General features: G+C 39.7%; 1 protein-coding gene across 3 annotated transcripts in view; it reads right to left on the reverse strand.

Annotated features, from left to right (window-relative positions):
• FBXL7 (F-box and leucine rich repeat protein 7) overlaps window positions 1-17,610 on the reverse strand; it is a 223,436-nt gene that overhangs the window by 177,105 nt on the left and 28,721 nt on the right. Inside the window, exon 2 of one of the 3 annotated variants that reach the window (XM_067290988.1) lies at window positions 12,184-12,219. The exons of the other annotated variants lie outside the window; for them this stretch is intronic. Coding sequence (XP_067147089.1) covers window positions 12,184-12,219 — 36 coding nt within the window. The remainder of the gene's footprint in view (window positions 1-12,183; window positions 12,220-17,610) is intronic. 3 annotated transcript variants of the gene reach the window in all.

Genomic DNA, 17,610 nt, shown 5'->3' on the forward strand with positions numbered 1-17,610 from the left:
TTGCTTTCTTTGGACTCTGCGTGTATCAGTGCCCCCAGACCTATTTGCTGTGTGTCAGACCCACTATGACCAACAAGAGAGGAAATACAAGTACAAAGAAAGACCAACTCCAATAGGTGCCTCAGAAGAGCTAAGGGGATAAAACAAAAGCTGTCTGCTTGTTCACAGGAGAGGATCTAAGAATGACTCCTTTCTCTTTCCCTTCACTCACGCTACTCTATTTCAGTAACTACTAACAGCCATAAACTCTATTCCACAGTATGAACCCGATCAACCACCCAATCAGCAATACATGTGATAATTCAAGAGAGAGGAAAAGCAATGAATACACTGCATTTTAAGAAGTTATCTATCCCCACAAACACCACTGTTAACATCTCCAGTGCTCTGTGAAGCCTTTAAAAGCTATGTTGCTTTTTAAACCAAAATTAGACTATATGCAGAAAGCTAGCTGACACCATGTTTTTGTCACTTGAGTAAACCTATAATCATAGGAATGCTAGCAAGAGACTTTTCTGATCTGTTATTTCAATCAGGCATTCCTTGGGGTTCTCGGTTACAGTGTGCCTGGTTTTCATAACATTTAAGGAGGAGGTCTGCTTTTTAAAGGTGCCACAGCAGAACAAGGATTTAAGTTTTAATGGGAAACGACTGGAGAATGTGCAAACGTAGGTTGCTTCACAACCAAGGTATTGCCACTTAATCCATCAGCCAACCCTAGAGAATCATTCTCCACAAAAAGTTGCTTAAGTTAACACGCTAAGGTTTGAGAAATGATGGTGAAGTGAAAGGATATTAAAGAGGCCAGAAAGAAGTAAAAAATAAATGGTTAAGGCTAGTAGTTGGGTGGGGTGGAGAGGAAAAAAAGCGTATGTTCTGTGATTCACTAACTGTTTTTTACATTGCTTTAAAAAGTTAAACAAACCCAAGGAGTAGTGCCTCTAGAATATCACTTCAACTGCTTTCATGCTGTGATGCGAGTTGGAGTAATGGACTGTGGTCTTTACAGAAATGACTGCCCCAAAACAGCCTTCCAGCTAAGGCGACTAGGGTCGTGCTAGAAGAAAGGCAGATTAGAAGAGAGCAGGACAGATGCAAGATGCTGGCCCCCAGGAAGAAGCCAGAGAATGGGAACATTTGTGACAGCTGACAATCAAAGCATTACGACAAGGAAGAGGTTTACACAGTATTGCCACCACCAGCAACCGCTCACATATGAAGCATTGCAAGGTCAAAGGCAGAAAACAAGCTTCCAAGGACTATTGGCACATACTGTTGTAACAAAGAAAATCATATGAAGATTAATAGGAGGGGGAAAAAAAAAAAAAGAATAGAAAAGTGATTTCCTGAAAGCAAATAAACAGGATTTCCTCTAAGGCAGGAAAAAAAAAAAATCTTTTGGGGGAAAAGGAAGTCAGTAATACCAAAAGACAGCACAGTTGCCAGAGGGGCATCTGTGACATAGGCTCTTCTCACAGAGCAAATGCTTCCTGCAGCTACATACCTCCCCTGTTAACATCATAATATTTACATTTACACTATGGACAAGCAAGCCACCAAGAGCACAACAAAACTACGTTAACCATTGTAGGGTGTTGATAGCCAGTACCTCAAGTAACAATGTATTACTCACAAGAGCATACTTCTGTAGTGACCTTGAAGTGCCAGATACTAGTCTAGGTATTTCCCATTTATATCTACCTTTAACATTAACTTCTCACAGGGAGTTAAAGTGTTTTAAACAACTAGAGACTAAGAACAAAACAAGCCAATTAAGGTTACTCTTTTGATTGGATACCCATTTTTCCTGCAATTATACTTTTAGTATTTTATGATACTGTTAGACTCTGTTACCATATAAAGCTCTCAGGCAAGCTTTCTGCATCACTTCCTACCCCAAAATACTCCATTTGAGAGTGGGGGGTGGGGGGGCACTTTTTAGTATTATTTTCAGCATGTGTTTTAAAAACATTAGCAGACACTACCTCTATTCTTGTAGTGCAAAACAAAGCCATTCACTTCTAATGGACTAGGTATAGCTCCTGCAACCTCAGGTACACACGTAAGAGCTAACAGCTAGGAGCATTCATGCATTCTCCTAACAAATTGAGCTTCATGAAGGTACAGAGTGCATCCTCCGCAAGTCTGCAGACAATACAAAACTGGGAGGAGTGGCCAATACACCAGAGGGCTGTGCTGCCGTTCAGAGGGACCTCAGCAGGCTAGAGAGACTGGCAGAGAGGAACCTCATGAAGTTCAACAATGGGAAATGCCAAGTGCTGTACCTGGAAAGGAAAAACACAGTGCATCAGTACAGGCTGGGGGCTGAACAGCTGGAGAGCAGCTTGGCAGAGAAGAACATAGGGGGCCTGGAGGACAAGAAGTTGAGCATGGACCAGCAAAGCATGCTTATGGCAAAGGTGGTTAGCAGCATCCTGGGCTGCATTAGGCAGAACATTGCCAGCAGGTTGAGGGAGGTAATCCTTCCCCTCTACTCAGCCACACCTGGAGTGCTGGGTCTGCTTCTGAGTACAAGACAGACAGACTGGAGTGAGTCACAGGAAGAGCTACAAAGATGATTAAGGGACTAGAGCATCTGTCACATGAGGAGAGGCTGAGAGAGCTGGGCCTGTTTAGCCTGGAGAAGAGAAGGCTCAGCAGGGGGTGGGGGGGGTCTTATCAAACATATAAATACCTGAGCCTGATTCTTGTCAGCGATATCCAGTGACAGGACAAGAGGCAATGGGCAAAAATTGTAATACAAGAAACTCCACTTAAACATAAGGTTTTTGTGTTGTTGGGTTTTGTTTGTTTTTTTTAAACTGCAAGGGTAGTCAAAGACTGGAACAGTCTCCTAGGAGTTATTCAAAACTCGCCTCGACCCAGCCCTGAACACCTGAGAAACCTGCTGTAGCAGACCCTGCTTTGAGCAGAGGGGTCTGCACTAGACAATCTCCAGAGGTCCCTTCCAACCTCAACTATTTTGTGATTCTATGATTTGAGCAGCTCCACAAGGACAGCATTTTGTGGATCAGCAACAGTGTCAATCAACTCATAATTTTATCACCTCTACAAACATTTTAGCTATACAAACGCCCTTCCAAATGGCTATGCCAAGTATGAACTTCATTTCTTACCTTTAATACTAGTAACTTAATAGCAGACTAGTAGATCTCATTAGCCACTCACCACAAACATATACCCAGAGCCCAGAATTTAACCACCTGTATCCTTCTCTAGAACTCTTGCTGTTTGCCTAGCAACACAAGCATGTGCTCCTCTAAAAATTGCTCCCAAAGGGGTAGCTACTTTTTTCCCCTCCCCTTTTGTTTTCTAGACAGCTATCTTAAGCTCTCCAATAAACACATCTGCAGGCAGCTGGACTGGTAACGAACAACAGCAAAAGTAGCAGCCACTATCTGTGATGCATAACTAACATACATTAAGTTGAACCTCCAAAACTAAACAGAAATGAAAAAAAGTAAGCCTATCATCCAGAATTCACTGTCTTGAAACAGCATCAAGAACAGCCTGTAACCAGAAGGAATGTTTCAGAAAAACGTATTCAGCAGAAGTCCAGTGCTAGATGAGACACTATCTAGTCTCAAATTCAGAAGACATGCCACCCCACAGAGAAGCCCTTTGTCACTCCATATCTGATGCCCGAATACTCCTTTCAGGAAGTGAACTGCAAGGAGAAGGAAAAAGGCAAATTATGATCCAGTATATCAGACCGGTACTGCCAAGCATTCAGTAAATGGCTTGAATTCCCAGGTCTTGCACATTCACCCAAGCTCATCTGAAGCGGGTTATCTGCCTATTAATTCATGTAAACTCAAAGCTTGCTGATTTCTCTGACGCCACAGAAATATTTTGAGTGTAGCAAAACACTGGCCTTCAGAGATCAGCTCACCTATTCAACTTAAAATATGTCCGGAAAAAGTCATAGCAAGTAAATATAACCTGGCAGGGGTTTTATCAGAATGACAAGTGGAAGGACCAAACAGAGGGCAATGGGCTGGAGATTAAAGTAGTAATGATCTTATTTAATCCTCATCCTACCTTATGTGACTCTTCATAATACAAATTAAAGGCCTGCCAAATATTTCCCTAGCTGGTCTTCAGTTCACATTCACAGTTTTTGCTTTTGAAGCCAGAAGTCACAACCCATAAGAAAGCAAACTGCACTACACGAGCAATACGATATAATCTGTAACAGGAGTGAGGATAGCATGAACTTCACCACACCTGCAAAAAAGAAAAGACCCACAAAACTTCACAGTTGCGATTCAAATCAGGTCTCTGACCTGCTTCTGAAGGAGGAACGGTATGGATATTTTTTTCCATCCACTAGTGCCAAAGCCCTACCATAGTCACAGGAACAGGATTTCAGCCATCCAGCCTAGTATTCTGTTTTCTACACATTTGATCTTGATCCTGTTGGAAAGAAAATTAGAGTATGGCAAGCACGCCACAATACTTTCCCTGACCATTCTCTCAGCCTCCATTTTGCAGCACAAGGAATTTCTTTAGTCATAAGTGATGTCTTTGTGCTTAATAGCTCTAGTAAGTCTACCTGGTCCCTTTTTGAATCACAACTAATAAAGTAATCTCTATTTGCTTTTTATCACAGATGGCTATATTGATGACAACATTAGGAAAACTGAAGATGTAAAGCTTTTCTAAAAATTTATCAGAACAGAATAACCACAAGTATTATTTTAAAAGATACTACGGATTATTCAGTGAGGCACTACCAGAAGACATGGTTGTTCTCACTTTATACTCCAGTACTGCTGCAAAAAAGCAACAGTTTTTTCCAGCTGCTTGTATAACTAGTTACAGCCTTTTTTTCAACTACATGTTAATTAGAGCAACATTTTTCCAAACACCTCACTCAATGAATATAAGACCATTAAAAAATTGCAGGACAGAAATAAGACCAACACGGACCAGGAGTCTTAGCCAAAATGGAAGGATTTGATTAACACTGGAAAGGAAACAGCTTGAATTGGTGAAAAGCAAACTTTGGATTCAGTCAATCACACACTATGCTAAAAAGGGTCAAGGACATCAGAAGTCCTTCAAGATAGAGGCAATGCAATTTAAAATTACCTAGGAAAGTATAACCTATAACTGTCCAAGATTTGGAAAGAAACACCAGTTTTCAAAAGCACATACGCAGAAGCTGTCCTAATACTGAGGGTGTTTCAGTTGACAGTATTACTGTCACCTTTTCTATCATCTTGGTATTTTGCTTCTTGTTACTTCACATGCAGCTAGCATGAACAGGGGCTGAGAGAAATATGTGATCTGTCATCAGGCACCTGAAGCTCACTGACCTTTGGGATAGATGAAAATGTGTTCTGGTAATACGAGTCCCTTCCATTCTGCTCTGGTTTTTTTGCAACATATTTGCTCCTAGATAAAGGCATTTTTTCTTGTGCTGTGTCTTAACATACCCTAAGATCATACAAACAGGTTGACTACTTATGTGCCTCCCTGGCAAGTAACATTAGTGTTGTTCTTGACACAGTTTTAACCCAATGGCAGACCGGCCTTCGAGACGAAGTGGCAGTTACCCAAGGAGTTAAACGCAGAATAGGGCCAAGTCCACCTTTTGCCGTGCCAAAGTGAAACATTAGTCAAAGTACTAAGTCAGAAAATAAAACATAATAATTCAGAACAAAGAGCAAAAGGAAGCAAAGTCCACAAAAATAAGAGCCATTAGCTTTTTGAATTGTCCAAAGCATTATATTGCAATGTCTTGGATGTAAAAATATCTGATAAATTTGTTTACTAAAGAAGTCATCAACTTTTATATGCATGACATTAACCCTTAATTTAACTTCCTAACGTGAAAGGGCATATGCACTACTTTTCTGCTAGACAATGATTTTTTTTTTAAATATACTTTCAGACTAGGAGGGTTTGTGGGTTTTTTTATTATTAAATCAAGTGTATGCCCACTACATCAATAAGGTACACAGGAGAAAAGCAAAAAAGAAAAAAAAACCACACACACACAGACAAAACAAAGCATCAGAGATCATGCAAGAAGAAAGAAAACTTTTCCATCTCCTGTTTTCATGACACACATTGTACTGATCCAGGTCTCCAAACCCTCAAATGTATCTCTGTACAACCTGCCCCTCCACAAGACAGCAAACTCCTAGCACATTTCTAAGTATCCCCACAGAAATCAACAGCCTACTGTGACACTCGGGTTTTCAGGATATAGAGAAGCCTTTAAAGACTCGATATATCAATTCATTAATCCAAAGTAAAAGCAGAGTTGGACTACACACTTTGGACAATTATTCTCCTTTGACTCTGCATTTCTGCCAAAGGAAACTATATACCATAAAACTGGCTCATTTCCATTTGTTAACTCTTAACTACTGAAGAGACTACTACCACTGATTTAACACTTATCTGCAAGCTTTGTCATTCACTGGATTGCTTTCAGGATGTGTTAAACCTTAATATTTACAAATCCACACTGTAATTCAGCCATAGAATCTTACAAGTAGGGCTCTGAAGGGATTTTTAAAATCAAATTAGAAGATGTGCCAACATAACACACATAGACTACAACTTTCATTCCACCCAACATTTGTCAGGATGCAATAAACCAAACAGGGTAATTGCAGACTCCAACCCCAAGGAAAGGAAATAAACTAAATGTTTCACAGGAAACAGAGTGAAGATTGAAGAGTTTGCAGATATTCGGTAGTGTTGGCACTTCAGGACAGAATTTCTTAAAGTTTAAGAGTGCAATCTCTACAAGCAGTTACATTTTTAATCATAAATCCAACTTCCAGGATTGTTTCATTTGGCTGTGAAATTTTGGCTTAAGTTGGCTATGAAATAGCCTACTTAGTTCTGCAGCATTTCTGTAAATTTTAAGCTAAATTTCAAGTCAGACCATATAGGCCAATTTTGTCTTTTGTTGTTATTCTTCCAATCACTGTCTGTCTTGCCTTTTCAAGCATCACAGTATGTCACAAAATCATGTACAAACCTGAACAAAAGATAAGTAACATTACTGCAAATGAATGCAAAAGATACTCCAAAGAGACAGACAAATCTGCACTGTAATATACTGGAGGTTCACAGAATACAACCCAGGGACCCAGCTGGCAAGATAAGAGCCAAATGGTTACACTCTGCTCTGCCAATACAGTTGCATGGGAAAAGAGACAGTAATTAATTTAATTAGAGAGTAGTTGGTCAGAGAAATCTCAAGGCAGAAACAAGGCAGAAACTGTCTATTTTCAGTAGAAGAGTTCAGGACACAGTGTCTAAACAAGTCAGCAGGTTTCAATCTCAGAAACCAGTAAGCATCCTTCAGTTTAAGGCACAGAAGTACTTCCACTGAAGTCAAATTACTCAGCGGCTAAAGCTATCTATATACTAAAGCATCTCCTGAACGGTCTCAGTCACCTTACTCATCTTTAATATCTATTAGCAATTAAAGAACTGTTTCAGATGAGATATTACATATAGTCAACATACCACATCCTGAGCACCAGAAAGCACAGGGTTTCTATAGCTGAACTGTTTTTTTTCCAAATCAGAATGCATATGCATAAGAAAAACTGCTTTTCAAATTCACTGAATTCTTGTGGGAACACAAGTCAAAGCACACTTATTCTCTGCTTCCTACTGGCCATCCCCAAGCACTTGGCAAGCCTTCCAAGTTTGTGTACAGCTAGCTTTCTGGTCAACACACAACAGCATCTGCTCTTGCTGGCAGCACTCTGCCCACTTTGTCCAAATCCTTTATGTAATTTCCCATCTAAAAGACATGCTGAAGTAGGCAACAAGGCAATGGATATGAAGCACCAATAAAATGCAAATTGTTCTTGACAGCAAGTCAACCAACCAGTAGTTAGTGATTCCCCAACACAAAACATTCTTAAAGAGCATAAGACAAAAAATACATAAGACAATACTTATCCCCAACACAGAAGAGCAAGCCTTGGATACAGCCTCTTCTTATTGTCTTTCGTTAATCAGTGCTACAAGATTCAACAAATCACTTGCAAGGTGAAGCTGTAACACCAATGACAATAAGGCCTGATTTAAGTCTGACATAAGTATGACTGCGTAAATTCTGTAACTAATAAGATACAATGCTTTATTCACTACAACATGCTTGAAAAATGTATATAGAAATGCACGTCAGATTGAATTTTTCAGAACTGCCTAGCAGAGTGATGTTTGTCACCATGCTAACCTGTTCAGCAAGGCTGGGTTTAAAAATGTAAAGCCTAAGTTTTTTTGTTGTTTGTTTTGGGGGGTTAGGTTTTTTTGTTGTTGTTTTTTTTTAATAGAAACAGTTAATTAGCCCTGGCAGATACTACTTGCTGTGGTTTGATGGAAACCTACTTAGCTTGTAGTGGTAAAACCCCCTAACTTTCACCTTGCTGCTAAATTACTTACTAAGATTTCAGAATGGCTAGAAGAATTTAAGTCTTCAAGTAGCCTCATTTAATCTAATGATTAAAAAAAGGGGAGGCAGGGCACATGCTTTCAGTTCTCAAGTACCCTGTCTCACTCCTGTGCCTTTGCTTCCCCCACATAACAGTTGACAATACTGATCCCTTTTCTAGAAAATTTCAACACTTACTGACGAGACTCGTTAACTAAGTACTGCTTAACAGGACTAAAATCACCTTCATCATTTTTGAAGATAATAGATCTCTCTTTGCTTATTATAGCATTTCACAATATACAGTGATAAACAGCAAACACCACTGTTTATTCCCCCCCCCCAAAGAAGTAATAATAATGTGTCAGAAACTATTCTGATCCAAGGCTTCTCTTTGAAGCCTAAGCAGTCTGCTTGCCAGAAGGCAACACAAATTTGCAGCCAAACTTTGCACCCACTCCAAGCGTTAAGCCGTAGTTTTCCGACACTGGTAAGCACCCATGAACAATTTAGTCTAGAAGTCTAGACTTAGTCTGTTCTGTCAGTAATGCTGCCCGAGTAGGAAAGAATGCAAATAAGTTTATGAACTTCAAGTGAGAAAACAGGATCAGATATCTGTAATATCCCCTTTTAATTACTAAAGTGGTCATGTAAATAGAGGTAACAGGACTAGCATTTCTCATGACTAAGTCTTAAAATACAACTTAAAGCTCACCTTCCAGAGATGGCCTAGCCTATACTCCAAAAGCTGATCCTGCTATATTGCCTTCATATGAGCCCCAGAAGCAACACAGAAATGAAATTTTGCCCTTCTTCCCAATCACAAGATTTGCTTAGAAAAATGTTTCTTTTATTAAATTTTGGGCTTTTCATGACAGTTTGTCTTCTAGTCACCAGCAACTTTTGAGAGGTATTTACTCAAGATATGCCGTTCTGAAGTTTGGTTAGAAAGAAAGCTTCCTTAGTACACACCTTTCTAACCCTACTTCCCTAACCTTAACTCTATCTTTTAATTCAACTAACCAGCCAAATTAACTACTAAACCAGTACAAGAAATTAATCTATGTGATTGAGCCAGAAAAAAAAAAAAAAAACCACACACACAAAAAATTGGGGGGGCTTTATACCATCTCTGAGAACATTACTTCACTGCCAAGGTCTCCACTAATGGAGGCTTCAAATTTGTTTCCCCCCCAGCTCCACTGAAATTTAAAAAGTGTTAGCTTTTTATATTCTGAAAAGGCAACGGCTATTCAGCTCAGTGCCAAAATGGAAGAGCCTTCATTTGCATAATGCCACAAGCAGCATTCCCATGGGCAGAGGCAGTCTGAATGGATAAATGCCAATAGAGATTAAGTGGTTGCAGAACCTACCGTTACACTGGAATGCATCAGGCATTTGGTACAGGTTTGAATTTTGTTTGATAGTGCTATACTGTTCAGAAACCTACAGCAGAAAACACTATTGATATGTTCATATTCCACAATAAAACTATTAGCTCTTAAAAATTTGTATTTAGTTTTTTGAGTTTTTTAAACAAATACAAATAGTCCCAGCATTTGAACATACAAGGTAATATTGAACTTTTACTAATTTTACTGCTCATTTCACTTAAAGCAAAAAAGCTATGAGATTCTCAGTGATAATTTTCATCTACTTATTGGAACTCTATCCAGTGCACACACTATAGACCTGGAATCTAATATGAATGTAAACTTTGAACAGACTTTTCCTTTTAACTACAGTAGAGGCTGGGAATACCACTGCAGCCTAATACAGAGTATGGAATCGGTTGCAAAAATCAATATGCACACAGCATCTAAAGATTAATCACCCAGTAGGTGCTGTTTCAGTTAAATAACATACCTACTCTCTGAAGGTGGTATTCAGTCTCAAAGATAGAGCTGACAAAATGTTTCAGAACTGTGGTCTATTCCAAAAAGCCACCATCTTCTCCAGTTGACAGTCTTGATGATCCAGCTCCTGCCTCTTTGTCCTCCACATGCACCCCCTATATATCACCTCAATTCTTATGGAAAGGATGTCATTGCTATTTGTTGAACTTGGATCCTTCAGCTTACTGATAACAGTGACCAGAGAAGAGTATTAAACAAGTGGCAATGAAAGGCTGAAACAACAGATTGAGAAGTGGCAGAGAGGAGAGAGCTGCAGTTTGTAGCATGGTGTTATCCTCTCCAGAAAAAATAACTTTCATGCTTAGTTACTCTGAGGGCAATTGAAACAGCAATTACGGTTTTAAATCACTTTTTAATTAAAAAGCAAGGTGCATATTACTGCTGCATGAAAGGGCACACTATACTTGCAGTCAAAAGCAGCTGTGAACTTTCTGCTATCAGTGACCTAGATCCTTGTGAAAATGGATTTTAACAGCCTCCTTATAACACAGACGTTCTCAAAAGTTCACCCTCACCACTTTAGCTTGTCTTTCACTTCCACCCTCCTTTTGAGGCCCAGATCGTCTGCTTACAACTTTTATATAGAACACTGTCAGCCTCGCAGGTCAAGCTTTAACCAGCACTTAAAGATGTAAATACTGGGTATGCAGAGCTTTTTCTTGAATAAAGTGTTTGGTTCCTAGTCATGCCCATCTCTCTACCCAAAAGATAATCTAAAAGCAGAGTCATTCAGGAAATCTGGCTGCACAGCTCTACTCCCTCCTCAGGACTGGATCCAAAGCAAGTCACAGTCCCAGCCCAGTTTCCAGCTACTACCCTCTTTTCAGTAGCTGACTCCGCAGGCTACACCTCTCCTACTGAAATCCTACTACATCCTATCATCTGCTAACTTCAGAAGACCTGTCCCTGGCCAGGTAAGCCTTCACTGCTCCCTGCTCTTAGCCTCGCTAGTGCTGCTTTCATTATCGTCACCTGAAACCTAACAAAGTCTGCACACCATGCTGAAAGTTTTCATGCAGAAGTTGCCACTTATGGTGTTTTGCTTTTCTGGTCTGACACTAAGTTGGCACAACTAGGTTATAGTACAGATTGCTGACATGATGGAAATCAATTTTTTTCCTCTATGTTCGTTCTAAGCTGGATCAGCAAATTAAGCAGATTCTTCCCGTAACTGCATGACTGCTAAATCAGATATGATGGAAGCAGAAGGAACCCTTGGCTGGAGGTGGCTGCTGTGCTGGCAGTGAGAGAACAGCTCTTTTGGCATAGTACATAGTAGCACCACACAAAAAGTAAATTTAAAGTGACCTCCTTATTAATTTTCAGTTTCAATGTTGACAGCAGGTTAAGTCAGAGTCAACAGTAACAGGATGAGAAAGCAAAACATCTTTATCAAGACAGTGTAGAAACAAAGAGCTCAAGTGTAAGTGAATGCCATGAAAAGCAACATGAAAGTCTCTCACATCGCAATACATGTGACAAGACATGACCGCCTAAGACCACTTTAAGGGAAGAACAAAGGAATTTGACATGGAGGAAAAACAGACAAGCATCACTTTACTGCTTTAGATAAGCAAAGTCACTTCCACCTTTTCTTCACTGAGGGATATAGGGAAGGGGAAAAGGGGAAAGTGGCTGACTTGAGGTTGCAAGTAAAAGTAGACCTTGAAAGGCTGAGACTATGAAAACTAAATAAGACAGATTTGTAAAAAAGGTATACAGAGTGGTATCTTAAAACAGGCAGTTAAAAGGAGGTAATCTGCATGCTTGAGAAGTATCTCTACATTTTGCTATTGACAATCAAGTCTATCGAAGTTACAAGCCACATACCTGTGGGTTCAGAAACCAGCTCATCAGCACCCATAACTGAAATAAAAACAATTAAGAGTCTGAGAGAAGCAGCATTTACAATGGCAAATTGAATCAAACTTTAAGGCTTCACACCATACATTTGAGAGTCAACTTTGAATTCTTACAGAGAAGGCAGAGGGAAAAAAGGAGGAAACTTAAAGGAGCTGGAACTGCACTAACCACAGAATGTCTGGCAATGTTAGCAAGCAATACAAGACGACCAGCCCCACCCGATTTTTTTTTTTTTTTTTAAAAGCACATTTTTGCTCAGTGATGCATCCGGCATCAGTTCTAAATCAATCAAATATTTTGCAGGTTGCCAGCAATGTGAAGCTGTGTCATAAGAGATTATTTGATTACAATGAAAGTAAACTCATTCTTCCTATCTGCAATTCCCTTTGTAGTTTCAGTTGCATAACTTATTCATCTTCTGGTCTTAACTCTGGCCAGAGCCTGTGCACACGAAGCAGCTGCACAGTTCGCTGCTGCAGCAGTCAGTACCTACATACTAGACAAACATGGGAAGAAGTGCTCTTCCAACACCAGAGGCTCAACTACCCCCAAAACACAAGCAGGACAGTAATCCTCCATAGAAGAATTGGCTTTTACAGCCTCAATTGAACTTTCTTGTTTCTGCTGCAGTATTATCAATGTATGAGCTGTCCTCCACATAAACCTGCCTTTCAGAGAACATGGTATGGCATGCAAGATCTCAGAAAAGTTAAATATAGATGTATTGGCCACAAGACATTAGAATTTCTTCATATGTTTTAAGCATAGCATACTCTAAGGTATCACAATAGACTAGCAATAAAAACACAAAGGTCTTTTCAGCTTCCCCTAATACCTCCAGGAGACTCATTTATAACTCATGCAGACATTAGATGGAGGAAGGACACCTTAAGGCAAAAATGAAAGTGGCTAATAGCTAGCCAGTTGATTAATCTGCAATTCAATTCTGCCCACTTTTTCCATTCTCACTTGTGAAACCTGCACAGATTTTTAGTTATGATTTGAGGATTAAAGAAAAATCCCCTCTGAGGTATGTCTGCGAAGCTCAGATGAAACTGAATAATTCTTTAAGAATTTCAGTGCGACATTGTTTTCAAAAACATTTTATCTAATACCTTTGTGAAAAAACATTCTTCAGTCCTCTTTCTTACCATATGGAGAAGAAGTAATGCTAAAGTATAGATGACGGATCCACACTTTAAAAATGCCACTCGTAAAGAGAGCACACGCGCTAGGGTATAGCTGCGCCAGAACTTAAGTGCACAGGAACAACAGGACAGTAACTAATTGCCAGACCCAAGACAGGCAGCTGGGTGAAGGCCAGCAGCAACTGCTTAACCTTCATTTGCTGCAGCCTGAGTAGCTCACACAATTCTTCTCTAACTAGCCTAGACTTTGTAAGGTTAAGATAAGCACAGACAAGATAATGAGAAGCAGATTAAGTCCAAATAAATGGCAAGAACCATGGCAGAATGAAAGAACCAATTGGCTCAAAATACTCTGGAAGAAAGAAAAAGAAAACCCCCACACCAGGAGAAAGTCATTACTGTCAAGTCCCCAAGGGCCCCCCCCCAACCCTGCCAGTCCCTGCCCCCCCCCCCCCCCCAAAATCTTAGCCCAGCCCAGGACCATCAGTTTCTGCCCCACAACACTGCAGAGGTGCCAGCTCCAGCCCTACCATGACCCTGCCACACAACTCTAATATTCATAAAAACAATAAGAATAGCCCCTAAATATGAAGGTGATGATACTGTTCAAACTTAACACAGAAATTATTCATAATTGTCAGAATATATCCTCCAGATCCAACAATATGTAATTCCAGTGCCAGATCCTCTGCCAGACATCCTGGTAACTTGCAACATTCATTTATTAATGCAAGTTTCTTCCTCTGACCCAACTCATCAGAAGGAGGAAGAGAGGAGGACATAACGGTTGCATTAATACTCCATCATTGGGCAGCAGATCTTCACCACTGTTACCTACGATGGCACCCCAAAATGCTCATGGGAACCTCAGTAATCACTTCTTCTTCTTGATCCTACTTTAACACACACATTTGAATTAAGTAATACTGGTAAAAACTAACAAAAGCCACTGTCAAAATAAATAAAAAAAATATTCTCTAAAGTGCTCCAATTAAAAAAAAAATTGCTAAACTACGTAGCAAGTAAAAAAATTATTGCAGGTTCACAGTGAGCATATAAAACGATAGTAATACTGATAGTGGGCATTTAAAATGGCAAATGTAACAGCAGTGATAACAGAAGAGACAGCTCATTATACCAAAGAAGTGCTGTGAAAATCAGGGGGGTTGGTGTCATGCAAATGAAACTAGAAGTCCAAACTGGGCTGTCAAGTAAAACTACCTTTGAGACAGTGGTCTAAGGTTAATGGGAAACACAGGCCAAACTCTGTGGTCACTAGGCTAATGTCTAGGCACACTATCTGCATGCTCCTTCTGGTTCTTTCCTTGCACAAATCTTCCACTTATTCATTTTAATATTTTTGGCTTCATCCTGAAACCCGCTACATTATGTGGCACGCATGTGTAGGGCAGCACAATTAAGGGAGATGGCCCAGTCAGCTCCAGTAAAGGGTCAGCATCTCATTCCTACGGACCTCAGAGGATGTTGAGCTGAGGAACCAAATGAAATAAAGACGACTTTGGAACAGCAGCTTTTACAGCAGGCCTGTGAGGCCAAAGTATCCGCATATGAGTGAATGCTTTTGTCACTAGACAAACACACCCACCCCACACCCACCCACCAAAAAAAAACAGCTTTTCATTTTCCAGTTCTTTCTGGCTCCCTGGTTATTCCTGTTTTGCTGAAAGCATTCAATCACTGCTAACTCCATTCCACGAGAAGCTACTCTGCTTCTTGAACAAAAACTGTCCAAGACACTGTTTCAAAGCTATTTTCAAGTGCTGATTAAACATGTCTGACTATTTAGCTATTTGGGACTTATTCTGCATCTTCCTGTATTTGCGCCCACCTGTTCACTGATTTCTAGAGACCAAGTTTACTAATACAATCATGAATTTTACAAGGACACAGTGCTAGAGGACACATTAAGTCAGGACTTTAGTATGCAGAAGTAGATCATGGGGCAGAGAAGTTAATTCCCAGAATGTAACAGGACATAACCACACAGTTGTGCATTTCCTCCTGCTCCCTCCTTTCTGAAAAGTCTTGTCTAGTGCCATTTTGCACCTGTCATACCTAAGCACTTCCTTCATTAGTAAGCATCTGCTTTTGTATTTGTAGGTAATAGCAATCTGCATTTAATTTCCAGGGAAGCATATAGTCTACATGAGCCAGAGGGAAACACCTGCATTTCTCTGGTCTTAGCATGCCCATGACTGCACATCAGATCAAAACATAGCTGATGTCGAAGAGACCCAGGTGCAGGAAGCCTGCTCCAGTGTTCATTTCCACAATATCCTTTTAAAAGGACAGCTTATCCTTTGATAACTACACTTAGGAGAGCCGCTAACTGCTCATATGGTTATTTTTCTAATGTATGTTTTGACTAAATGCCATTATAAAATTAGTTTGAGAAATGCTGCGTGCCATACCAAGAACCTGACTTACTCCTCTTAAAATGTAGTCACAGTACAGACTTTTTTTTTTTTGAAGACAACAAATACTTCTGATCCCCACTGTCACACCACTAATGGAAAAAAAGTCATACTGCTTGCCCAATCTAGTTAGAAGTTTTGCTGGTTTAATCTCATTCACCATCATGCTATTTGATGCTACATTTGGTGAAAAGTCCAAGAGCTAAACCACGGCTCCAACCCAGAAGGGAGCTTCAGAACATTTCAAGATACTCCTCTACTAGTTAGTACTGAGTGCAAAATATAGTTTAAAAGCACAAAACATTTCATTTATAATGGAATAATTGCTAGGGGGGTATGAATGAATATTGACATACAAGCGCACATTTACTAAAACTGACTTCTCTCAAACTACAGACATCCTAAAGCTAAGACTGAAGCAGCAAATTCTCATTTAAACATTATTTAAGGATTTCCTTAGGTACTCCTTATCCTCTTTAAAGGAAACCTCTGGAGCGAGCATTTTTTCTAAACATGGGTACAAGCCACACAGCAGCAGGAAGACCACCACAGTCCTCCACCAGACTGGAATAACCAAGCCCACCAGGGAGCCCAAGCGCCCCCTAGATCCCAGTGCCTGCAGCGATTTGTGTTACTGCCACCTTCCCTTCAGCTATCACCCCACCTGTGCTGGCGGCAAGCAGGACTTACAATGTGCAAGCATGCACTGGAGTTATGTGCCTCGGTGCAAAATCCAGCTATGTTAGCGTAAACCAACTTCAGGGTCATTCTAAATTAAATAAGCCGATTTCTCCACTGGAGCAAGTGACAACTGCATGCACAACTTAAATACGCTACCAGAGGATCTGAGAGAAGGCAGGAGTACTCCCAACTACCACAGTCCTTTTCAATTTGCCTTTGTTAAAGGCAGCAGCAAACTTATTAATGTTACTTGCTCAAAACATTAGTAGTGACAGTCTGTAGTGGAAGGAAGGTGAAGGGGAGAATGCAAGCAAAACTTACATCTATGTTAGAAAGCTAGTTGGGATGTATGCAAAATAAAGTTGGGTAGCAGAGATAAGCTGATACAAGCTTTTTTTTTTTTTTAAACACTATACTTGCAATATGGAACAGATATTCCTACTATTGGAATGATCATACTAAATCTCTGAAATAAATCAAAATCTACCAAAAGGAAGTGGCTTTAGGAAAAAAAAATATATATATATATACACATATATCTATACATCTATCTCAGAGAAGAATTTTAAACAGTAAAAATACTATTGCTTCTTTTCTAGAAAATTTCTTTCTGTGACAGTTTTACTAGATACAGAGCAGGAAGATATCAGTATTGCAGATCTGATAATTCATAGTTAAACCAAAGAATAAATGCTATTTGAACATCCATGCCGATTTGAAGATTCGGTGAAGGACTTTATTTCTGCATATACACACACATGCATTAGCAAACACACATACACAATCAAAATAAATGTAACAGCATTTCCATTCTTAAAATCATTTTGAAAATGGAAGTTTTGCAGGATAACAATTGCACCAGTTTTACAAATCATGAATTTCAACGAAGTATTTCAGATGTCAGTGAACATTTCACAGCAAGCTTTCTCACATGCTACTTCTATTTAAGATGCAGTGCTCCTTGACTTTTGCCTCTAATACAGCACACTGTTGAAGTGAAAAACAGTTTGATTTTAGCCATAGTAGTAAAATCCAGCTTCAGAATGTATCAGCATAAAATCTAAAGAGGCACAAAAAGACATTGATTAATCACAAAAACACCTTTGTTAAATAAGTCCATTCATAAGTGA

Source organism: Apteryx mantelli, chromosome 2, assembly GCF_036417845.1.
Source record: "Apteryx mantelli isolate bAptMan1 chromosome 2, bAptMan1.hap1, whole genome shotgun sequence".
NCBI lineage: Eukaryota > Metazoa > Chordata > Aves > Apterygiformes > Apterygidae > Apteryx > Apteryx mantelli.